Below are 25,332 nucleotides of genomic sequence, written 5' to 3'. Positions count from 1 at the left end.
TACAGGAAGGCCATTGTGTCTGACGTCGCAGGCCAGGTCCACGGCTGGCAGTCGGTCGGCTGGCCGGCCGGCCAATGGTGCGGCGCCCTTATTCGCGCGCGCCATTCTTCGCCCAATCGGGAGCATCGTTATTGGAACGCGCAGTGGAGCTCGCTCACATCCGGTTGTATATAAACAGCCACGAGTTAGCGGCGAATTTGGAGTGTCCATTTTGAGCTGAGATCCGGCGTCTCCCTCGTTTCCCCCCTTTCTTAAAGTAAGACAATTGCCTATTTGTGTCGCTTTAAGGGCTTAGTCGTAACGTGGCGCTATTGGCGTTCTGGTCTACCCTCCGATTTGAGCTGAATTGTGCATTTTTTTGGAGCGGTAAGACGATGCTATCGGCTAGCTAGGCTAACAGTGGCGTTTTACATTCAAGCTCGTGTTGCGTATGGCGGGCGAATGAATGGTTAGCACGGCTAACTGCCGCCACTTGAACAGCACATCTCGATCGTCGTCGTCGTTGTTGTGATTCACTTGGTTCCCGAGCGACGTATGTCATGTGTAGTCTTGCTTACGGGGGGTCGAATGCTAGCCTGGGCCTTGCTACTTTCCGCAATCGAGCGCGGTTCGTTACCATCCATCCGACTAGCCAAACATTTGCCGACGTTGCTAGGACGATGGAAAACGCGCTCGTCCGACTTTCTTTTGCAAAAACTCCATTGCAATTCCAAATGGAATGCAGGTCGAGATGATTGTGCACGGTTCTGTCTGACTGTCTGTGTATGTGTGTGGAAAGCGTGCGTTTGAATGGGAAGCGCCCCCCACTGTTATTCATTCAAGTCAGTTAGGGCTCAACTTTGAAGGCACGCTTTATAATCTTTGAAGTCCTTGCAACGCCAGACATTTCAAATATGCATGTAACGAGGCATGCTTAATCTTATAATTAGCCGCTCGTTTTAAAATAGTTCAACCTTGATCTCAATCAAACCTCCGTTATTTGGAAGGAATGTTCGTTTCACTATTTGCAAATGTTGACATTTAGCCTCCTAGTCATCCTTGTATGCGATCCATTTCAAAACATGCACAGTTGTCCATCTCCTTTTGTTGCTGACCCGTCGCCACAAACGTGCTTCTTTTGGGTACAACTCAAATCTTGTGAGCTTGACTCAAAACAATGACATTATCGTTTCGAACTCATCTTGGGACAACAGCCGTGAATGGGCCCCATTCTACTAAAACAAAAAATCTGGTTCTGCACCGCCCCAAATCTCATATCAGGTTAGCGATCCACCCTCACGATGGCCGACTCTGACATTCTGCTCATGGAGACTTCAGAGCAGAACGGCAACGAGGGCGACGAGGACCAGAACGACGCCGCCGCCGAAGCAGAGCTGATGGCTGACGATGACAGCCAGGCAGACGGCGGCAAAATTGACGCCAGCAAAGGTGAAGAGGATGCTGGGTGAGTGTCCATTTGTCATACTTCTTTTTTTTTTTTTTTTTTTTTTTGCAAAAAAAATGAAAAAGCTGGATTCTTTTTTTTATTTTCTTCAGCATTTTCTTGTCATGTATTTTTCCACGTCTAAATCTTGAATAAGATTAGCGAGCGTTCCTCCTCTCTTCTCCAGCAAAATGTTTGTGGGCGGCCTGAGCTGGGAGACCAACAAGAAAGACCTCAAGGACTATTTCAGCAAGTTTGGCGAGGTGTCAGACTGCACCATCAAAATCGACACGGCCAGCGGGCGCTCCCGCGGTTTTGGCTTTGTGCTCTTCAAGGACCCGGCCAGCGTGGACAAGGTGGGCAGCGCTAGCAGAAATGTAACACACCCGACTCGTCACCGACCGACCAACCGGCTGCGCTTTGCAGGTGCTGGAGCAGAGCCAGCACAAACTGGACGGCCGCCAGATCGACCCCAAGCGGGCCCTAGCCATGAAGAAGGAGGCCGTCAAGAAGATCTTTGTGGGCGGCTTGAATCCAGAAGCCACTGAGGAGAGCATAAGGGCGCACTTTGGGACCTTTGGAGAGGTGAGGCAAGGCGTGCTGACTTTTTATGCAATTCAAAAACGGATTGGCCAGGAAATTATCGCTTTCCGTTTAACCGTTTTTTTTTGTTTTGGTTTTTTGTTACTCTGAAAAAAACAAAGACGGAATGGTATCGCAAGAAGTGACGTTTGAAAATTCAGACCCGAGCTTGCGTGTTGTCGTCGTCTTTCAGATCGAAACCATTGAGCTCCCCCTGGACCCCAAGTCGAAGAAGAGGAGGGGCTTCATCTTTATCACGTACAAAGATGAAGCCAGCGTCAAGAAGTGCTTGGAAAAGAAGTTCCACAACATAGAGGGCGGCAGGGTCAGTCGCTTTGTCGGCCAAGACTGTCGCTCACGTGGGTGTTTGAACGATGCGCTTGCCTCGACAGTGTGAGTTGAAGATCGCCCAACCCAAGGAAGTGTACCAGCAGCAACAGCAGCAGCAATACGGCGGAGGACGCGGCGGCTACGGCGGCCGAGGGGGCCGAGGAGGAGGACGCGGAGGTGGGTCATATTAAGCAGACAACCAGCCAAAGAAACAAAAGTGCTAGTGCAAAATGGGTGGCTTTGCAGGCCAGAGCCAGGGCTGGAACCAGGGCGGCTATGGAAGCTACTATCAGCAGGGATACGGCGGCCAAGGCTACAGCGGCCAAGGCTACGGCAGCTACGGCGGCTACGGGGGCTACGACTACCCCTCCGGAGGCTACTACGGATATCCCGGATACGACTACAGTACGTACGGCCCAATTGCTTCCAATCCTGTTTGACGTGTCGCATTTGAACCACAAACATTTTGCGTGGTCCACAGGCCAGGGCAGCGCCAGTTACGGCAAGGCTCCTAGACGGGGCCACCAGAGCACCTACAAGCCATACTGATGCGGCAAGTATGTCCTCCGCTGTCCTCTGGAACGCGGCTAACCCACTTACGGGCTTGTTCTTTCCTCAGAATCCAGCAAAGAAAGAAAGAAACAAAACAACGAACGCGACGGCGGTGGCGACGACTCCTTTTATGACAGAAGACCATTTGTACAGAAAACATCAGAAATTAAACTTTTCCATGTTTTTTCTTTTTTTTTTAATTGTATGCTTTCATTTTTTTAGGTTTTACTTTTTCCTTCAGTGTTTTTTTTTTTTTTTTTTTCCAGTTTTTTTTGTCCCTCTCCCCAACATTTCCATTGAAAGGAAGTGTAATTTGACTGTACTTTTTGGTACCTGTTTTGATTCTAATGTATTGCTAAGGGTATTTTACATGTCAGCTAGCTTTACAGGTTGGGCGTCTTGGCACTGTAAAGGAGCTTTTTTGACAAATAAAAAACAAAAACAAATTGTAATTTGGTGTCCTTTTGCACTTCTTTTTGTAAAAGCCTTGATGTAGAGCAGTTGCTGGTTGTGCAGGGTTACACTCAGATGACCTACTCATTTTAACCCTGCACTAAGTGGGTCATAAACAACCCATATTAGAATCACTATATTTTTCATGCTGGTAGAGAGCCATTCACTTCTATGGTATTAGCAGGGACGTGCTGCCATGAAGAAAAGGGGAAAACCTTCTTCCCCAACCTTTTTTGGGATACGGTCAGGTGCCGGATAGTGTTGGCTCGTGAGGGAACGATTCCTTCAAAAGAACGAATCCTTACAGTGAACGAGAGTTCACGAATTATTTTAGTTTATGACTTTCACCAGTAGGTGTCGGTTAAGCGCATTGAAGCTGGTGCCACCTTGCCGTAAAACAAAACGAAGAAGAAAATGACGTTCGAAGGAAGTGGCCTGTTATTAGGAGTAAAAGTTGCACTTTTCACTTTCACTTAAGCTTTTTCCCTAATAAAGTGGCCCGTTATTAGGTACACCTGAAAATGGTGGCGTACCTAATGGAGTGTCCGAGTGACGTCACAGATCCAACAGCCAATCAGAAAGTGGGGGTGAGGGCGGGTGTGGCACTTTTCACTTTCATTTAAGTTTTGACCATGATTTTTCCCTAATGTAGTGGCCTGTGATTAGGTACACCTAAAAATGGCGGCGCACCTAATGGAATGTCCGAATGACGTCACAGATCAAGCAGCCAATCAGAAAGTGGGGGTGAGGGCGGGTGTGGCACTTTTCACTTTCATTTAAGTTTTGACCATGATTTTTCCCTAATGTAGTGGCCTGTGATTAGGTACACCTAAAAATGGCGGCGCACCTAATGGAATGTCCGAATGACGTCACAGATCAAGCAGCCAATCACAAAGTGGGGGTGAGGGCGGGTGTGGCGCTTTTTACTTTCATTTAAGTTTTGACCATGATTTTTCCCTAAAAAGTGGCCTGTGATTAGGTATACCTGAAAATGGCAGCTTACCTAATGGAGTGTCCGGGTGACGTCCCAGATCCAACAGCCAATCACAAAGTGGGGGTGAGGGCGGGTGTGGCACTTGACCATGATATTTCCCTAATGAAGTGGCCTGTGATTAAAATGGCGGTGTATAATGGAGTGTCCGAATGACGTCACAGATCCAACAGCCAATCAGAAAGTGGGGGTGAGGGCGGGTGTTTTGACCATGATTTTTCCCTAATGAAATGGCCTGTTATTAGGTACAGCTGAAAATGGCGGTGTACCTAATGGAGTGAGCGAGTGACGTCACAGATCCAATAGCCAATCAGAAAGTGGGGGTGAGGGCGGGTGTGGCACTTTTCACTTTCCGTTAAACGTTGACCATGATTTTTCCCTAATGAAGTGGCCTGTGATTAGATACACTTGAAAATGGCGGCGTACCTAATGGAGTGCCCGAGTGACGTCACAGATCAAACAGCCAATCAGAAAGTGGGGGTGAGGGCGGGTGTGGCACTTTTCACTTTCCGTTAAATTTTGACCATGATTTTTTCCTAATGATGTGGCCTGTGATGAGAGACACCTGAAAATGATTTTCGATTATTTGATTTATACAAAAAGAAAAAAAGGATCAGTGTGAGTGTGTGTGCGTGTGTGTGGTGGTAGGTGGGACGATTCGTTGAACGATTTGTTTGAACGAATCTTTTGGGTGAACTGATTCTAAAGATTCAGTTCACTTAAAAGAACTGGAATGCACATCACTAGTGCCGGACAAATTTGACCGGGAAGGGGGGGGGGGGGTGACGTCAGTGCCTCCCGAGTCATGAACCTCACAGCACGTCACTGGGTATTAGGTATCATGTCCAGGACCACACAATGATTTGAAATGTCTTTATTTTGAAAAAGACAATTACCTAGAAAAGTCATAGGAAAATGTGAACATCCATTGCATGCGTGCGCGTGTGAAACAGATAACATCCTTTTATTATGACGCTATTTCAAAAATACAACCTCATTTTTGACACATGTAAGGCTTAATTGGGTGTGCACCTAAAACAGGCACATGAAGTGTTTCACACAATGAAGAAATTGACAATAAAGCAGACTTTGACTTGACTTTGATAATTCCCATATACTTCTTAGCTATTTCTAAAATGACAACATTTTTCAAGATTGAAAAACATTGACATTTATATGTGAGACTGGTTGTAAATAACACGCAACATGATTGGAGACAAATCATAGAAAACGCTGGAAAATGATTTGTGAACGAGCACAGCGTAGCCAGTCGTGCGCGTGCGTGTGGGACGCGTTCGAATGAGCCCAAGCTAAGACAGGGAGGGGCGTCACGTGCGGCGACTACATCTCGTCGATGGGCGCCAATTGAGGCGTTTTGAAGCGTCTGCATCGTCTCCGTATGGTCCTGGCAGTTACGCCAGCGGCGCTGTGGGGATGCTGTCTGACCTCTTGGGCCTTTCTGTCCCCCGTGCGGTACGCTCCGCGCAGAAGCCGGGCTGCCGTCAGGATAGGGTCAGCGGGGCTGTGCTCCTCCGGGGGGAATCCGACCCGCTGGCTTTCCGTGCTGGCGCTGCCCTCCATCTCGGCCTGCAGACAAAAAAGGCAAGTTGGAAGCATTTACTGTACATGTCGTAAATGAGACGGACAATGACGACGGGAGCGTGGATTTGGACCTAATGTTCAGTGGGAGATGCACGTCTCTTCTTCTGTGCTGGAAAGCTTTGTCACTTGACTCATCTTTTGACTCCTCCCTCTCGCTCTCCACACCTTTGACCCAGATGAGGATCCAGCGGCCCGAAACCGCCTCGTGGACAAACCCGCTGACCCGAGAAAGCAAATAAAGGAAGGACGTGGACCGAGAGGTTACAGCTTATGAACCCAACGGACGTGACTTTTTCCCCTTTACACAGACTAATCGTGACATCATCGGCGTTCCGATCCGCAAAATGGATTACTAACCTGATGCACCTATTTCAAATGTTTCCTTTCTTTTACAAAGTGCACTCAATCATTTGAATGCAAAATGTTCAGAGAAAATCCAGTAACTTTCCCAAAACAGTCCAAATAACTCTCAGGCCGCTTGTTGAAAAATTCCCGAAAAAATGTTCAAAACAACTGACATTTTTTCAGACAGAAAAAGTTCCACAAAATGTTGTCACACCCTTTTCTTCATTCATTATTAGGTGGCAAGGTGTTCGGCAACAGGCCCGGCAGGTCAGTCCGGCTGTTTCTCTCAGCTTTGATTCCTGGAGCAGCTTGCGCTCTGACAAGACGTCGGCTTTCTTTTCTTCCCTGACGCGTCCCGTACTCAGGTAACACAACGCTCGCTTGTATTTGATTCATGTTGGATTTCGCAAACTGACCTTTTTTAAACTTCATCTGTTGGAATCCAAGCACATCAAGCAGGCTGGCTGGATTGGAAAAAAAAAAAAATCTGCTTTGTGAGGCTTCACCTTTTTTAAACTTCATCTGTTGGAATCATCAGGCAGGCGGATTGGGAAAAAAAATCTGCTTTGTGAGGCTTTTTGTGTTCTGGAAAAATGGGCAAATGTTCTTGTCCAATTCAATCTTTTTCTGACATTTTTCTCAGCATGATGACTCTTTTTAAAGAAAGAAACCCGTTGAGAAATCTCGACAGAGAAAAAAAAAAGACTTTGCTTTAGTCGTTGATGTGTTGATAATCACCAAAAATGGTTTCTCTTTTTTGTCTAAAGTCCAGCTAGCCATCATACTTGTTTCTCTCAATCCCGGTTTCTTTGAAAGCAGCGCACGCCCAAGTCGATATTGTTACCCATTGCCATCGCAAATGTCACAGGCTCATTTTGCCACGTGTCATCATCTGACGTGTTGCCCATCATCCAGAAGCTGACATGACGTCCAAGATGGTTTTCAAGCAGCCGCAGCCTGTTATGGTTCATCGAGAATCCAACGAGTGGGGCAGCGGCATCTGCGACTGCTGCGACGACGTACCCATGTGTAGGAGACAATAGACTCCGATTTTCTTCTCATTGTTTTTGACAAGGATGTCCGGGGCTGGACTGGCACCACAATATCAGTCCCGGCACACGGCACGGGCCCAATGGCCAGTCCGGCCCCCATGACGCCCTTGTCACGTCGACGTCTGTGTGTTGTGTTGTGTTGTTGCGTTGCTGGCTGCAAGGCTGCTGCGGGTTCTGGTGCTTACCTTGTTTCGCGTGCATGACGGCCAAGAAGTACGGCGAGTGCCTCTGCCTCCCCCTGGTGGACTGTCTGGTCAGCCCCTTAGTGCCTCCTGTCACCATGTCCACCAGGGTGTCCATGCGCCAGTTCTACGGCATACGGGTAAGACGGACGGCGTCAGTCGGCACAGAAAGGCAAGCTTTTCTTTGCAAAAAAGTCCTCTTTTCTTTTCTCAGGGCTCCATGTTCAACGATTGCGTGTGCGCCACCTTCTGCACGGCGTGTGTTTGGTGCCAGATGGCGCGCGAGATGAAGGCGCGGGCCATCGATATCGTGCTGGTGAACAAGCACAGCAAGACGCTGGCCTAACAACAGCGCCCCCTTATGAAGGAAAAAAAAAAGATTGATTTCTTTCCCTTTTTGCCAGCCAAATTTGGTGAACGAGACACTTTTATATACGCCACTGTATTTTCAAACATTTCATTGCTACATTTCTGGCATGTGTTTCCATGGAGAACATTGATTTTTTTCCCATGATGTCACTCGTTTGGCCGCGCCCCTTCATGATTTCACTCTAACCCTAAGAAAAAATTTATCCTAACACTCTTCAGTTCTTTTTAGAAAAGCAGAGTTCTCTAACCAAAGCGCCGTCTGTGTACGGACGAGTTGGTCCACTTGCTAAATATTTACTAGATTGAAAAAAAAAAAAAAAGACCTCAAATGAAGTAAAATTTTCCTTTTCGAGCAGCATACCCACAGAGATTCTTAACACAGCCATTTGATTTGTATTCAAGGTCTGAGTGATTGAGCAACCAATGACGAATGAATGAACCAATGAACGAACAAAAGAAAGAAAGAAAGACACTCTCACCAACATCTTCATGCACGACTGATGTCCTTTTGAAAATGGATTTTCAGACAATCTGTTTTCATTTGTTGATGACCCAAATGTTGAATAGGTACTTTTATGTTACGTTGATGTTGCCTCTAAATATTTGTATTTGTATTGTATAATCATCATGACACATCATAAATAATAAACATTATTTTGTTTTGCTTCAAATCTTGCCCAAAAGTCAGTTGTTTTTCTTTTTTCTACTTCTATTGGATATTGTCAGAAAGTGGAAGTAGTTTGCCAAACGTGAACAAAGCAGCCCCCTTTAATGAATGGTTTCAGCCCGCATGTATCGTTTGTTGTTTTAATGGGATTACAATGACAGTTGGCCTTTGCCAGGATGAATGCGACCCACCTTAATGGGGTGCCAGTGAAAGGGGCGTGGCCGGCCGGGCCAGCTCGTAAAGGCGGCAGGCAGGAATGTTTGCTGCTGGCTGGCTGGCTGGCTGGCTGGCTGGCTGCCCTCTTTGTTGTGTTGCCGGCGGTACAAGGCTTCTGTTGCGACTCCCTAAAAGGCTCACAAAAACTGATTTAATATCTGTGACTTTGACACACACACACACACACACACACACACACACACACACACACACACACACACACACACACACACACACACACGCACACACACACACACACACACACACACACACACTCCAACAGCCACTTGATCACTTCCATTCTTGGAGAAAATAGACCGCGTGCTTGTCTCATTTCCTCCATTTTGGGTGACTGACCCCCCACCCCCCAGCGATGATTCTGTTTGAAAAAGTTTCTAAACCACGAGCGTCTAAACTAACTTTGCACAATTCATGGAGTTCAATCGTGCACATTTTCAGTGGTCTGCCAACCGCTAGGGGGCGACACACACCAGTTTCATTAAGCTAAGCAGGAGGTGTTAGACAAAAATAATCATGCATCTATTCGGTTAGCCCTTGGCCAATCAGAAAAAGTTTGATTCTGAAAGCAATTATTTATTTATTTATTTATTTATTAACCACTGTAATTAAGTGTTGTCATTCCAATATTGAGCAAAAAAATATTGAGCCAGCACAGCGCCATCTGCTGGACAGTTGAATTGTACTTTCCTGCAACACTGGAGGAGGGAGCCTTTGTGGAAAACGTTTGAGAATCAGGGTCAGCGGATGGATTTGAACCTGAGGCCAATGAAGCCCACCTGAGTGACGTGACCCCGCCCGCCCCGCCCCCACTGATAAAGCGACCCCAGTCTTCCGCCGCGACAGATAAAGACGCTGTCTATCTACCTCGGAGTTTTGCTCATTTCCTGGGGGAAGTGTTTCTTTTTAAAAAGACAAGCTCCGAGTTTGTGGCGGGGGTGGGCTTAGGCTGATAACGCTTAGATTAAAATGAGGTGTGGAGCGCTCAGGCGTAGTCCGACTATCACGACAGCAGCCTCCGGCCAAACAAACAACTGTGACCTCTGAAAACAAGGACGGCAGGGAGCGTCTGATAGCCGCATGCGTGTGCACGTCATTCAAGGAAGGGGAGTGATTGGGGTCCAGGCCACGCGGGCCAAGAATGATCGGACCCCCTGCTGATCTGGCCCGTGCGCTTGCTTCCGTCAGAACAGGAAGGAATTTAGAAAGTTGTGATTTGACAAGAATTATGAGTAATAATGCAGTCGTCGTCCACCGGGGGTCATACTTGGACGAGGTTGGGGGGGTCACAGGGGGGGGGGGGGGGGGTATGCGTCACGCGTTAGCTCGGTGGTGATATACGAGCTCTGAGCGCAGTGAAAGGCGAAATGTGAGCGCCGGACTCGCTTGCTCGCTCGGGCGCCACGCATTCGACTCCTTCGGGCTTGCCGACATGGCGATTCGTTGTTTGGACCTTTTCTCCTGATATGTTGACCTTTGACCAAAACATATGATCCAAAAAAAGAAGGCAAGTGCGAAAGCGCATGCAGACCGCTCACAATGGAAGCGTGTATGGCCCAGAATGAAGCCTCAGGAATTACCTTTGGCTGTCAGCGCTGACTTAAACTGTCCAGGCCAGGCCGGCCGGGCCAGGCCGGTGAGTGCGATTGTTTCATTGGAAAATGTTTTTTATGTCCTTGACATCGCAACCTTCAAGGATTGTTTCAACGAATTTCAACAAATAAGATGATTTAAAAAAAAAAAAAAAGAACATTGTGATCATCTTAGCTTTTTTTCATGGAATATGATTTTTTTTTAAATAATCTACAAATGTCAACTTTACCAACAGGTTTGCAACGTCGGAATTTTCTTTATCATCAAATTTCGACTGAGTGACGAAAAAAAAACGGCTTTTTTTTAGGACTTTATTATTTCTTGTATTTTATAAGTCAACTTTTCAAGTAACATTTGTTTTTCTATTCATTTTCTTCTGGAAATTCTCAGCTCTTTTGAAGGATGGCGTTTAATCCTCTAACTACCCTGACCCGTGCACCCCATTGGCCCTCAATGCCCCCCACGCTCCCCACTCCAACCCTTAAAGCTAGACTCCTTGTCACCATGGCGATTGCTAGACTAAACAGCCAGCAAAATTCACCAGATCTGCAGCCACTTTTAAGCAGGCCATTTTGGGGGCGCGCATTGGCCAAGCGGCCAAGGCTACCCTTAACATTCTTGAGGCCGTAAACAAAAGCGAGGCGAACAGATGCATCAGCCGGACGGCCGGGAATGTTTAGGTGGCCACCTGACAAACGTCCACGGCTTTCTGGCGTCAAGATTCAGATCCGGCTTTGGATCAAGATTTTCTAGCCAAGCGTATGGCATTTCAAATTGGCTGACTTTTGACATGTCAAGTTTGCATTTCCTTGAAAATTCAAACAAATCTTTTTATTGGTTGTTTGATGCCAGGAAAAAAGAATGCTCAGACGCCGTGTGGCTGGTAGACATGTTGGAGTCCCCCCGGGTCCGCCAACGGGACCGATCGCTTGACCGCATTCTGGCATCGCCATCGCATCAGTCAAGAAGACGCGCATACGCCAGTGTGTGTGTGTGTGTGTGTGTGTGTGTGTGTGTGTGTGTGTGTGTGTGTGCGTGCGTGCGTGCGTGCGTGCGTGCGCGCGTGTGTCATCGGTCAGAAGACGAAGCCGAGGTTGCCTGGCCTCGGAGCTTGATAACGAGCCTCTTAAGCTCGCAGGCTAATCAAGCTCAAAGAAAGGGAAGAAGATAAATAGCAGAGAAGGAGAGTTGTGCCTCGTTCTCTCCTTTCCTCCACTTTTTCAATTCCCTCCTTATCTCTGTTGCTCTGTGGGGGGACCCTAATGGCCCCCCCAACCACATACCAGCACTGCCAGACAAAATGCACATCAAGTCACAATTTATCGAGTTTTGGCTGGATCCAACATTTGGATGACACTTTTGCTTTACAAAAGAAAATGGGACTTTTTCCATGGGAGCATTTCTATTCTTAAAAATGTTGATTTGTCTTTGCTTTTGTTCCCTGGCTTTTTTGTGTGTGTGTGTGTGTGTGTGTGTGTGTGTGTGTGTGTCTTATGACTTGTTGGAAACTGTTTGTCATAAAAAATGGATTTGTTATTAAAATGATGTTTTTAAACTAAAATTAAATGAATAAATAAATGAATGAATAAAAAAAAATAAAAATAAAAAAATAAATGAGTTAAGGAAAGAAATCATGATAAAAGTTGTCAGATGTCAAAATTCGAACTCACTCGTGAACGTCGCTCGTGTTGAATGCTTTCGCCTTCACACTAATAAACAGCAACAAGTGGCTCTCGCTTATCTTCTTTTTTTTGGTGGGCTTCCTCTTTTCAACAAGCCGCAATAAGTCGCTCGTCAGATTCCCACTCGGATGGGAAAATGACGACGCGATTGAAGGGATACGAGGTGACGGACATTGTCCGAGGTTTGTCGGCGCGCTCACCTCCTCACTCTCGTCGCCTCTCCTCTTTTTTTTCCACGACTTTTCTTTTTTGGACTCTTCTCCTTTCGTCCGCCGCTCGTGTCACGCGCTCGTCGTCGGCCGACTCCTCAAAGTCTTCGTTGAGTTTTCCCACATCCACTCGGACTCCCATTGTCGTCCTGAAGTGACCAAACGGATTGCTTTGACCTCTTGCGGGGAAATTCGACATTTGTAATTCAAAATGAACGTGCTTCGTTTTTCATCACATTATTTCTATTGTTACGTATTTCAAAATGAACGTGCATCGTTTTTCATCACATTATTTCTATTGTTACGTATTTCAAAATGAACGTGCATCGTTTTTCATCACATTATTTCTATTGTTGCGTTCAATTGTAGGCATGCAGATACACGACACACACGCACGCACGCACGCACGCACGCACGCACGCACGCACGCACGCACGCACGCACGCACGCACGCACGCACGCACGCACACACACACACACACACACACACACACACACACACACACACACACACACACACACCCCATTCTTGATTGCTAATCACGCCTGCAATGAGATAAGCCTGAGCCAAGCTGTCGTGTCTGTCACTTTTCAAGCACACGCACGCTCACACACATGCAAATAAGGCTGAAAATGGCTCAATTGGTGCGTGGACAAACGTTGAAATCTAATTGGCTCCCTCACATCAAATGACTCATCCAAGTCCAAAACATTTTCCAGGAAGCCCCGTGATGAAGCGATTGCCACAAATGTCTTTGTTCCTGCTCATTTGTCATTGTTGAGGAAGGTGAGGTTGAGGTGTCCCGCAGGGTGCCACTCTCAGTTCGCTGCTCTTTTTCACTTACAGACCATTTCAAGATTCACAAAGAAGATACAAGTCGTTATACAAACGGAACAAAGCATTAAGTGCTCAATTTAACCAGTCAATGAAAAAGTTGTTTTGGGAGAATTACATGTTCTTTTTTAATATTCCCCACAGAAAACAGATTCCAAGTCAGCACGCAGGCATTCTCTGAGTCGGTGCATTTTTCTGCGTCCAGCCGTCGTCACGTGCCGCCCGCCCGTTCCTCGTAAATGTCTTCGCCTCGTACGGGCCGGCGTGAAGTCGTCCAGAGGTTGTCGCGTTTTTCACCTCGGGCCCGCAAAAGTAAATGTTTAAGCCGCCCGCCGTAAACACGCCTCAATCATCGCACCGACACACACCTTCTGGCAAATAAAAGGCCGCAGACACACACCAGCGCGTTTCAAAACATCATTTTTCAATCAAAGAAAAGTTGGACTCACAACAGTAAAACTCAAAAAGATTTCTTTTGAGAAAGTGACTTTTTGAGAGAAAAAAACAACCAACCAACAAAACCATTAACAACTAAAAAAGCACACGGATAGCTTTTTTTCCGTTTAGAAAAATGAGAATTTTCTAGATTCTCATTAGTCGGTCCACCATCTTAAATCTCCAAATACTGGAAGCGTGCGTGCGTCCGTGGGAAATGATATCTTCTCCCTTTCATAATCCAAACAAAATGTCTAAAGTGAACAAAGTAAATCATCAAAAACTCTCTCCTCCAAAAGCAAACAAATCATTAACGCAATTGCGTGACCGCAAGGTTACATGTGCACGTCCCGTCCATTCAAAGTTGACACTGTCCAGCGACCGATGAGACAAAATCAAAACAGGAAGTCGTTTGCAGCACTCCTAATTAAGAGGGACTCTGCTTCTGAAGGCCCTCTAGTGGCTCGCAGAAGTATCGCGGAATTTCTACTACATTTGTAATGGCCATTTCAAATGTTTACAACTCACAGTTTTACTTTTCGATCCAAAAGTTTTTTGTTTGCTTCCTATTTTTTTTATTTTAGGAGATTTAAAAATTGGCAGCACTAAATTATCCCCCCCCCCCCCCATCACAGTATGTCTGAGCAGCAAGGAAGCTGCCGGGCTTCTTGACTGGAGCCACAGTTCTGCCCAATCCATCATCCTTATCATTTTTGGGGGGGGGGGGGGGGGGGGGGCAGGGAGGGAGGGAGGGAGGGAGGTAGGGGCACTCTAGATGAACAGATGGATGAATGGACGGATGGATAGATAGATAGATAGATAGATAGATAGATAGATAGATAGATAGATAGATAGATAGATAGATAGATAGATAGATAGATAGATAGATAGATAGATAGATAGATAGATAGATAGATAGATAGATAGATAGATAGATAGATAGATAGATAGATAGATAGATAGATAGATAGATAGATAGATAGATAGATAGAAGCGAGGATGTGGGAAATTTGCCAAATAATGGGCAGCCCTACTCAGTAATAGCATGAGGGTTGAGATTTAGGAGCTGGCTGGCTTTTGGGGGTTCTGGGATGGATGGATGGATGGATGGATGGATGGATGGATGGATGGATGGATGGATGGATGGATGGATGGGCAGAGGAGTGATAAGCACTGATACAAACAATAACAAGAGGCACATCAAAGGCGCCGGCCGCCATTTAGATTTGGGCTTGCCCTCGAGGGGTTAGGACTCCAGACCAGGTTGGAACTTTTTCCTTTTACAACACTCAAATAAACAAGCCAGAGAGTCGGAATGTATGAGATAAAAACAAGAAGAAGAAGAGTTTACAGTCCGGTGTTTGGAAGCTGCCTCACACGCTCCGTCCGGCGAGCGTTAAAAACACCACACACACTTTCACTCCCCCAGGCAAGGAGCTGTTACTTATTCACCATTTAAATGGCTAATAGTGACTAATGGAGGCATCACAAAAATGTCAATCAAATGTCCTTTTAAGAAAACAAACAAATATTAAAAGTCATTACATCGTCAAACCAAAAGAGAAAAATAATGGAACGTCCCCAAAATTCCACGACAGAACTAAATTGAGAGTCAATGAAAACAACGATCGCAACTAACCAAATACTGAATTCTAAAACATTCTTAAAAGGTTGATGGAATCTATAAAATACAAATAAAAAGTCACGTTCCGTACATTGGAAAAAAAGTCTGAAGTCATGCTAAAGCCAATGCTAATACTAGCCTTTGCGCTATTTACCTCTCAGTAAAACTCCCTTTTGTTATCACTTCACGTCCTCAAATAAACACTGACTATTTTAGCGGTGGGCTGACAGTTTTACAAGGATCTGAAGTGAAGCTAATGCTAACTCAAGGCTAGCAGCAGTAAAATGAGTTTGTTTTCAAACATGATGTCCAGGAATAAACATTTATCGTCTTGGTGTACGACGCTGTTTTTACAAGCACTTGGCACTCGCTAACTGAAAAGCAAAATGAAGAAATCAATCTCTCATCTATTCTGGCATTACCATGGCATTGCCAAATCCGCCATTTGAGAAGTTTCGATCATGTCGGAGCAACATTTGGAGAGACTTTCCAGTATTATAATGGTAACAATTGTGAGCAGTACGATAAGCGGGCACTTAGCCTTGGCTAACCAGCCCCGGCCCGGGGGCAAAACAGATCCGTCCGCGTCATTGTCGCCAGACTCCACGTCGGCCGTCATAAAAAAGCAAAAGCGATCGGTCAAGATGAAGACGGACGGCCCCTGAAACGTAATAAAAGCGTCCCTGTGATGCGCCGTGCTCGTATTATCTTCGTTAGCCAGCAGCGCTGTGATAACATTAAAGGAAAAGCTTCCTTTGTGCCACGCGCGTCTGCTCTACGCCAAGCTAACCGCTCCTGGCGGGAGATGCAGCTGGTCGGAAAAAAAAGAAAAAAAATCGCATTTTACAAAGATAACAAAGAAGAGAGAGACCTGCGCCGAGGCTTGAAATGGTTCATGGCTACAAGCGGCCAAAAAAGCCATCATTTGGATTCTGATCAGATGGAAAGAAATTCCAAATATTTTGATCATCGCCAACACAAATATGATTTTGGATCTGGGCTTGAATCTATAGCTTTCAAAGCACCACCCGTTTTTCTCAATTTTCTATGTAAAAAATCAAGTCCATATGTGACATACAGTACAGAATGCTACAGAAATCGGGTGGGCGCTGTGCTAATTGGAAGCATCTGGCGTAAGTTGCGGGTCGGGCCGCGCCTTCGCTCGCTCCCGTTTACATGAAAGCGGAAGATTCCGAACCGGGGGCTCGCTCCATCACTATCGGCCGTCTCGGACCGTGGGAGAAGAGAACACGCTAAAAACACGGACGAATGATAAACGAGCGCTTGTCAAGGAGGATTTCTTCAAGAGAAGAAGCGACATTTGGTGTCTGTCCATTTGCACCAAGAAGGGAATCACAAGAAAGATAATGGATTGCCAGTGATTTTGCCCAAATTTCCCCGACTTCTTTGTTTCACCACGAGACCGACTATTTTTCCCCGAAAAGGACCAAGTGATGTTGCGGCGACGGCGTCCATATTTTCTCTCCTCCAGACTGCAAATCCGCCCAGCACCAGATGATTGAACTGTATCGTGACATCACAATTTGGTGACGGAGCGCATGTTCACACGAGTATCCGGATTAAGGTGGGGAGGGCAAGTATTAAGGCCTTGGCAGCAGTCCCGAAGACGAGAGGCGGCGGCGGTACCAGTGGCATATAGTGACGTGGGCCCATAAATCCCTCGCAGAAGAAGAAGAGAAGCGAGCGTCCAGATGTGAAGCGGCGTTAGTGAAGGCGGCGGGACAGATTTATGGTCCCCCCTTTCCTTAATGAGCCAACATCCTTTTTGCTCGCTCGCGAGGCGTTTCAAGGAGGACAAACTCACCTCGTTGCCGCTTCTTCAGAATGGTTCAAAAAGCTTTTTCTGCCGGGACTCCCTCGGGGAGAATGTCGGATTTGGACCATTTTTCTTCTTCTTCTTCCTGACGTCAGCCGAGCAACAGCTGCTGGAAAATAAAGGAGTGTGGAATACTTGAACGTCAACATAAACACAGCCTAGTGATATACAATATTCAATATGCTGAGGAAAGCGCTTTTTGGTGAGAAAGACGTGGCAAAAATGTTCAGGGCTAGTTTGAAGACAAATCCCGACAGTAGCGTCCGACAAGCTCACGACGTTACCATTTGCAATGTAGGAAATCGCAGTAGTTTAGCTTAGCTAAAGGCTGAGTTTGTGAGTTGTTTATCCTCGCTTGGATTGACCGGAAGAGCCTTGGTTACGTAGCTTAGCACCGCTACGTATCGTTCTACGGTGTTGGCTGGGGTCTTTGATTTCATTTCACGGACTTTTGGATTTAACGAGCGTCCGCCTTATCCAGCAACTGGCGTTATGGCTTTTAAAGCCGTCACCATTCAAAGCGAAAAGAAATCCTGCGCTGAAGCTGTGGGCGGCCATTTATGAGCTGTTAACATGACTGAAAGAAGCTTTTAAAGGCCCAAGAGGTAACAGAGGATTTGTGTGGCAGCCAGGCAGGCCCTCACCTGGGACACAGGCCTGGCCTGGCCTGGCCTCTCTCTTTTAAATCCAAAGGGTGCTCACTGACATCTTCCTCCGCTCATTAGAAGCGGCCTTAGCGCTTGCGAGAGCATTTTATGAATGGGCGAGGGCGGCGCATGCGGCGCGGCACGGCTCGGCTCGGGGGAAAGCGCCTAATCCCAAAAGGACTACATTTGCAGGTGTTGTCCTCCCTCTGCCTTGGTTACCTGACCCATTTCCAAGGATGGACGGGGCAACCACCAAGAACCAGACTGCTTGGCTGGTGGCGGGTTCAGGGGGGAGGGCCACTGAGATTACCCCCCCTCCCCATCCCAACTTTGCGGTGCTTGATAGCGTCTAAATTTCATTTCCGCGGTCGTGATGTAATCCACCGGGGTCAACCCCGAATGTTGCCATCTCTAAACGCGGGGCGTCATTAATGGCAGGTAGGGCTGACCGATGACAAGTTTCCCCACCTTATCCCAGCTGCTGTGAGCTGCCAGCTGATTTAGGACGCCCCCCGCCGTCCCACCGCCACCTCCCCGGTATGTAAACCATGTGCTGCAGGAATGTATAAGCAAGCCGTAAAAGAGGATTCGCCAGCGAGACGGACAAGACGGATGATGCCGTAAAACAAAAACAAGGCGAGCGCTCGACGGCTTCTTTTTTGGGGGGTGGACTTCTCACATGATGTGGAGGACTAAGGGGGATGTGGGCAGGGTGCTCGTGTGTTTAAAAAAAGCCCCGAACGGATTACAAGTCGGATAATGTACGAGCCTCGCGAGGGAACGCGTCGGCCCGCCTTTCGCAAAGCAGACACCAAACACGCAAACATATGTACCCAATCGAAATTCCTTCCGTGGACTATCTATTCAACACAAAACATTTGAATGGAGATATTGATGTGGAAATCACATCTTTTGGAAGACAACATTCGCAGAGGATGCAGTTTGTACGTGGAAGCTCCATTTATCTTGCTTGCCTCAAAACAGACCGCCGCTCCCAAGAAAATGCAAACGGCCACTTGTGGATGAAAGCGCATCGTTGGCCCAGTCAGTCGCAGGAAGTAACCGACGCTCCAATTTGGCCGACGGATTTTGGATTTTGACAAACGTTGACGTATCAAACAAAGCCCCCGTGATGATGTCATAGAGATGCTTGGTGTAATAATCGCACCGATAATCGGATCAAGATGGAAGAACGCTCCCTGCGTTTTAGCCCGTAATCTCCTTTTAATCATTTAAAGGCTCCCAAAATTCGTTGTCTTGGCGGGACAATTCAAACAGGATTTGGTTTTCGAGAAAGCAGACAACAGACCAAATTGATTTGTCAACTGCGGGCGGCCTCGAAAATGTTTCCGGAATTAAGGAACGCGCCCGACTCTCCGGTTTTGCCGACATTGGCTTTTTGGTACTCGCCGTTCGCATTCATCAAACTTGGCGACAGGAAGTGGCAAAATGACCGCTTGTCACGCCGACGCTCGGCAGCCTGGTGAGAAACAAATCTCAATTGGCGTTGCACCTTGTGTGAAAATTTGACGCCAAAAAGTGCCTCAAATGCACAACTGAGGCCATGGAGAGAGGCCTGCCATAAGAATAAAGCCCGAGGGGCAGAAAAAGTGGAGGGGGAGGGGGAGGCGGAGGAGGAGGAGGAGGAAGGGCAGCAACACAGGAGGCATCTGTTTTTCCTCAGCGGACAAACGGCCCAGCCAAGTCGACACGCAAAAGCCGGCGGAATGAGAAAATGGTGCGCGGGGTAGCGGCATAGCGCCTCCGACCGGCTCCCACAAGCCTTCCCGTATGCGTGCACACACACACACACATACACACACACACACACTTTATGTTCACTCCTTCCCGAGAGAACAGCCGGATTGAAAGACTAAAAACAGTAACCCAAATGAGGTTAAAAAGTGACGCACCCAATTTTAGGTTGATTTAACTCCCAAATGAAGAAGCAACTCAACATTATTATTTTATTCTTCCAGAATAACCCAACAGTTAAAACTATTTAGTGCAAAACAGGATATTGTGCAGTCGCTGAACTTTTTTTTGGGGGTGCCATAAATAACCCCCAAAGTGTTTGAATCATTTTTTGGGTCGTTAAAACTTTGATCTCCGTATCGCAAAGACTCCGGAACAGGCCATTTGTTTTCCGGCCAGGCCAGACGTGCCGGCCCACGACGTACCTGGACAGCGAGTCGTCCCGGTGGACGGCGTTTGATGATGTCATGGCGGCCAGGGAGGAGGGGCCTTTTTTTGGCACCAGCGGGGCTTAGCCCAGATTGACCCCCAGCCTCTCATCTCTCCTTTCCCACATGACCTGGGCAGCCACAAAGCACTCGCGCTCAGATTTATGCGGACGGCGGCGGCGGAACGGCCCAACGCCATCTCAGGTGTAATTTCAAGGAGTCGCTCTTATCTTTACAAGTATTTTAACCTAGAAATTTAGGCTAATTTATATACAACCTTATCAGCGCTACGTTTCTTCCCACGCTACGATTACAGCCGCTTGGGAAAAGCTTTTTTTCCCCCCAAGGCATAAACAAAGTAGCTCAGTAAGATAAGATGCTGTGACTTACTATGAGCAGTGTTGATAAGGAAAAACACCATGTGGAAAACAAGTATCACTAACAAGAGAAAAATTCCTTTTGGCATGTTTCCGCCTATGCGGTAGCGGAAATTCTAAGCAGCAAAGGTGCCAAAACTAAAAAGCCTGCCGGTCGGGTCGGCCGTTCTTTGGGTTGATAGCGCAAAGGTCACGGCGGCGACCGGGCCTCGATGAGCGTCCGATCGGAGTCGGAGAAGCCTGCTGCGGCGTTTCGGAGTTATCGGGCTATTTTTAGATGCTGGCTGATAGGGATGAAGCTGGCTGTGTCAGGTTTTGCTTTGAGAAGAAGCGAACCACCAAGCAAATAAATGTCCACGTTGTTAGCTTGGGTGGCCAAACAAAAAGGGACTTCAAATCCCCTTGCAGGTAAAACTAATGGTCCAATGGCACATCTGCGACCCATTGGTGGTCTTTAATGAGGCTGGCTGCATATGAATGAACAAGCGTGGCCAGTTTAACTAGCTGCGACCACCGCCGCCATTAGGGGCCGTTGTGTTCGTTCGGCCTGAGCACAATGACCTCCAGAGTGTTGCTGCAATTCTTCCTGATTGGATAAAGAGCCTTTAGGAAAAGCGACATCCGACTTTTACACGGCTGACAACCCCTTTCTTTTCTTTTTTTTTTAGCCAATGCGGTGAACCATAGCCCTAAGATTCCATTTGATCCACGTTAAGGAGCTGATTGCGTGCCATCATATTTTTTTAACCTGAGCACACGGCTACACTCTGACAGTACATTAAATACAACAGGTATTTGTACGTCAGGGGAAATTCCAAGAATACCAATTTTTTTTTTTTCGCTTACGTTTGAGCGGAAACCAAAGCCAAGTGTAATATCATCTAACCCGAGCCGACGATAAAAAGTCAATCCCCGCATCTGAAACCATTTGAACTGAACGGATTTAAAACAAATGATTTTGTGCTGGTGAGTTCGGGTTACGCTAAGTGTCAGCGCCACGCTAAAAAAACGAGTGAAATACATTTGTCAGGGTTTGAGCCATTCTGAGTCTGGGGAAGCCCTCCAAATGGCGACAAAGCAATTTCAAGAGGGCCTCCCTGCCTGCCTGCCTGCCTGCCTGCCTGCCTGCCTGCCTGCCTGCCTGCCTGCCTGCCTGCAGTGTGTTGGCGAAAAAGCTTTTAGAGACGGCGGTGCGTCTCCACCTGGAGCTTTTGTCGGGGTCAAGCCAAGCACTGCTGTTTTGACTGTCAGCCTGGCTGCAATCATGACACAGAGCAGCCACCCCCTGTTAAAGCCCGGTCGGCCCAGTCCGGACCGTGGGCACGCACCACCCGCAGGACAAGGATGCCAATGCGGCCAATTTGACTGGATTGTCAAACATGGACATTCTTGTTTTTACTGATCTTCTAAAAATGATGTCAACAGTAATGTGGCAGGAAATATAAACAAAGTGTTGAGCATGAGCAAAGTTTGGGTCAATTTATATTATAGTCTCAGTGTTTTGGATTTTTGTGTGTGAGCTTCTATTGACTTTTTGCTAAGTCAAACCTTTACTTTAAACTCATATTCCAATTTTGGGATTTTAAAAATAACATGACAAAACTTGAGTTCTATCATTTCAAGTGAAACTCATTTTGGGGGGGAAATTCTGTAAATACATTCGTCAACCGTGTATACTTTGTTTTCTATTTTTTTTGTCAAAACAAAGAAAGAAAATTTGTTTTGCTTTCGGGCTGATTTTTTTTTCATAATAATCAACTCACTTATTTGTTGATTTGAAAGCGACGATTTTTGATTCCCTGACTGCCCTGTAGAGGTGCTGTTGATTCACCCTGCACTCATTTGCCATGCATAGAAGAAAATGAAATCGAATGAGAAAAAATAAAATCACAAATAACACAAACGTGGAATGAATCGAGTAGATTTGACGAGATGCTCATCCTTGCCTGGTGTATATTTGAAGATCAATCGAGCCTGGCTGTAAAGTTTTACATTCCTGCTAATGAGCACAAACAAAAGTAAAAGAAAGAAAGAAAAAAAAAAGCTGAGATGTTGCTTACAGAGTGTCACGGTGCGTCTTTTCCATTTCGCCATCCCCTCAGTGTCACCTTCCTGCGGCATTCCAGACGTCCGTCTCTTATCTTTATAGGCTGCGGACGGGCAGAATTACAGCGGAGGGGGCCTGCGGGATCACAGAAAAAGGCCAGGGGGGAACAAAATTAATATCTATGCGTAAGAAGAGACCATCTGGGATAGTCAGCCGGGAGGCCAGGCCAGGCCAAGGTGCGAGCTAGCTCGAGTGGCGTGGAGTGGATGCAGTAAAAGTAAACGGTGCGCTAAAGCTGCCGGATCAGCAGCAGTTCAAAAAGTATCTCAAGGACAGCTTGAGAGCACTCAATCATGATTCCGTCTTAGGCAAGGCGTGCTTGTACGGATTCGGGCCTTTTTGTTGTTGTGGGAAATGGCTGCCATAAAAAAAATGCTATTGTGGTTTAGACAACGAATATAACATTTGAACGTTGCATTTTTTTGGACATTTACAATCGAAGGGAAATCCGCGAAGTAGGGTCACCCTCTCATCTGTACATTTTTAGTGTGTCAATAAAATGTATTTCAGAGCATATTTTATTATTAGAACATTAAATAATTGTTTCAAACATTTATATAATACATTAATAGTATATATAACATCCAGAAAATGTTGTATTGAAAATATAAACATTGTAACATGTTAACAAGAAGTACTGGGCGGGCTAACGAGTTAGCGGGGAAATGCTAATTCGAGATCGTGTTAACGCGCGAAAACGACCCCCAAAGGAAAGGAATGTAAACCAACGTTTGGATCAATATTACATTGTCACACACAGGTGATACACATGTGATCGTTCATTTCTCTTGTTAGGAGACCCACTTACATCGTCAATGACTGTTGTACCACTGGAAACGACATGAAGGAAGACTAACATGAAACAGGAAGTGGTATCGCCTGAAAAGGGCCTTCAAAATAAAGCACCGTCCCTCCAATCAAAGCACGGCTGAATAACATAAATAACATGGAGAATTCTTAACACATACTGTAAATATGTTTTCAGAACAGCTTTTATTATTATAACAGTTTTTTATACATACTGTAAATATGATTTTAGAACTCTTATGACAATTTTCTATCACAAGGTACAACACTGTAAATATGTTTGTAGAACTCTTATTATTATTATTATTATCACATTTTTTGGGGGGAATAAAAAGGTACAAGCGTACGCACTGCAATTGTGTGGAAACTCCCTACATTCTGCTGGGGTGTGGGTGGGCAACTTTCGTGCCATAATTCCTCCATTTAGAAGGGTTATTTTGAATGTTAATTCTTTTTTAATTTTGAAGAAAAAAAACAAAACAAAACGCGATGTAGTGAAACCGCGATAAACTGTATTACTGGATTACTGTATCTGTTTGCATGTTTATGGAACAACAAATATTTGCGGACATAATGCTAACTTAGCTCCATTTTGAAATGCTACATTATTGTACAAGACCTACAAAAGAGACGGACGGCTGAGTGTTGACTGCAAACGTTTGTGACATTTTCAGCTAGCGTCGTCCATTATGACTTTCCATCTGGATGAGCCGCTTTTCTCCTGGGTGGTTGACTCGCCCGCAACCGTCAAAGCGGCGCCACCGCTCGTCTCCGCAAACTCGACTCGCCCGTCTTAACGAATGTAATGGCGACATTCGGACGGAAACTTGATGTTTTTTGAACTTCTGAGGGATACCATCGGCGTGACGTGACCTCCGCTTTTTCCCGGAACGACGAGCTAGCCACTGCCGTGCCTAATTGGAGCCGTTGGATTGAATTAGCCTAGCGTGCGCGTACTGTAGCGCCGTAAACACGCTTTGAATCAAGGCTCCGAGTTTTTGTTTGTTTGGACACGTAGAGTTGAGGGTAAGCACTATGAAGAGGCAGGAGTGGCGTCACGCGAAAATTGGACGTGACGACGCAACCAATTAGGCCGGGAATTCAGAACACGGACAAGATGGCTGCTTGCGGCCTACTTGGGTCATTTCCCATGGCGATGCCGCCAAATGGGCACTCAACCCTTTCAGCACCTCTATTGTCTGATATCAAATCCAAAAAGAAGATGAAGAGAACATTTTTGTTGTTGATTTTGGTAGACTGAATTGAGGCAATAGAATTAAAGATTGAAAGAAGCGATTCGGGGAAAGAGGGCGATGGTTTGGGGGCCAAAGGCTTGAATTTCATGTCTGCGTAGTGGACGTCTTAATCAACAGTGTCAGGTTTGCTTTCTGGAGGCCGCATGGACTTCTTCAGGCTGACAGCGTCGGCGAAGCGGCAAGCCGGCCAAATCACCCAAAACTTTTCAATTGCAACCTTCACACGGACATTTCAAGAGGAAGGGTGCAACTCGAGCATTTGTGTCCAAATATTGGAAATTTTATTTGTAAAATTCTCCAATTCCGATCAAAATGGTCAAATTTGCAAAATATTGCTGTGTACTCATTCTAGTGTAAAAATGAAGGAATACAGTGACAAAATGTATTATTATTATTGTATTTCCTTTACATAATGTTGAATTCAAAAAACATCTGCAAATTTAAAAACGTTTGTTGCAATTTATTTTTTAATATATTTCTATGACATATATTTATTTTTCTTTTGCCCATAACAAATAGCGTTAAAGAAAATATATGCAGCTAGAAATTTCCTTTTTATCGTTGTTTTTAATCGATTGTTTTTCCATTTTCTTTACTTAATGATTTTCAATTCAGAAAAAAGGCAGTTATTCAGGATTTTTGCAAAAGTTGATTGACAAAAAAAAGAGAAACCAAGTTGCACACATCCTCGACAAGAAGTGGTGACAGTTGATTATTTAAAAGAAAAGGCAGCAAAGTGGCGCCGTGTAAACACAGTAAGGAGAGCGAGCAGTTTTTATGGAATATGCACGGCAAAAAAAAAAAACGAAAGAAACACACCCCGCGTGATTTATGGTTGTATTTAGATAAGCTGCGACCCTAAATGGTTTGAAAATAGCGTCAAGGTCAGGCGATGTAATGGGATCATGCCGCTGCCGCTGCCGCAGCAGGAGCAGGAGTCAGTGCGCATGCGCGGTCC

At 46.1% G+C, this 25,332-nt stretch overlaps 2 protein-coding genes and 1 long non-coding RNA gene across 12 annotated transcripts; 2 read left to right on the top strand and 1 right to left on the bottom strand.

The window, feature by feature from the left end:
• The first annotated feature begins 107 nt into the window (after positions 1-107).
• LOC147042804 (heterogeneous nuclear ribonucleoprotein A/B-like) lies at positions 108-3,339 on the top strand. 3 transcript variants are annotated; one of them, XM_085935687.1, is made up of 9 exons: positions 108-256; positions 1,261-1,444; positions 1,611-1,779; positions 1,850-2,008; positions 2,199-2,330; positions 2,398-2,512; positions 2,582-2,740; positions 2,817-2,888; positions 2,955-3,339. In XM_085935687.1, exons 2-8 carry the CDS (start codon positions 1,281-1,283, stop codon positions 2,882-2,884), a joined length of 966 nt encoding a protein of 321 aa, XP_085791813.1. In that variant the 5' UTR covers positions 108-256; positions 1,261-1,280; the 3' UTR covers positions 2,885-2,888; positions 2,955-3,339. The 3 variants fall into 3 exon arrangements, with proteins under 3 accessions (XP_085791813.1, XP_085791815.1, XP_085791814.1); XM_085935689.1 differs by having other exon boundaries at positions 2,817-2,892; XM_085935688.1 differs by lacking the exon at positions 108-256 and adding an exon at positions 259-366.
• Positions 3,340-5,190: 1,851 nt separating this feature from the next.
• Positions 5,191-23,184, bottom strand: LOC147042802 (uncharacterized). 6 transcript variants are annotated; one of them, XR_015068746.1, is made up of 9 exons: positions 23,120-23,184; positions 22,265-22,386; positions 22,151-22,203; positions 21,968-22,036; positions 19,825-19,958; positions 16,986-17,103; positions 12,258-12,415; positions 8,740-8,892; positions 5,191-7,639 (listed from the first exon to the last, which is right to left on the bottom strand). It is a non-coding gene; the product is annotated as an uncharacterized LOC147042802 (long non-coding RNA). The 6 variants fall into 6 exon arrangements; XR_015068747.1 differs by lacking the exon at positions 19,825-19,958 and having other exon boundaries at positions 16,986-17,106; XR_015068749.1 differs by lacking the exons at positions 21,968-22,036; positions 22,151-22,203.
• On the top strand, positions 5,687-8,554 carry LOC147042803 (cornifelin homolog B-like). 3 transcript variants are annotated; one of them, XM_085936437.1, is made up of 6 exons: positions 5,687-5,933; positions 6,110-6,193; positions 6,515-6,643; positions 7,194-7,307; positions 7,492-7,652; positions 7,727-8,554. In XM_085936437.1, exons 4-6 carry the CDS (start codon positions 7,202-7,204, stop codon positions 7,856-7,858), a joined length of 399 nt encoding a protein of 132 aa, XP_085792563.1. In that variant the 5' UTR covers positions 5,687-5,933; positions 6,110-6,193; positions 6,515-6,643; positions 7,194-7,201; the 3' UTR covers positions 7,859-8,554. The 3 variants fall into 3 exon arrangements, with proteins under 3 accessions (XP_085792563.1, XP_085792561.1, XP_085792562.1); XM_085936435.1 differs by having other exon boundaries at positions 6,110-6,643; XM_085936436.1 differs by having other exon boundaries at positions 6,110-7,307.
• Positions 23,185-25,332: the final 2,148 nt, after the last annotated feature.

This window comes from Syngnathus leptorhynchus, chromosome 17 (genome assembly GCF_054491065.1).
Source record: "Syngnathus leptorhynchus isolate UIUO chromosome 17, UIUO_Slep, whole genome shotgun sequence".
Lineage (NCBI taxonomy): Eukaryota > Metazoa > Chordata > Actinopteri > Syngnathiformes > Syngnathidae > Syngnathus > Syngnathus leptorhynchus.
The sequence above is the reverse complement of the archived record's forward strand: the minus strand, read 5'-3'. Positions and strand labels throughout refer to the sequence as shown.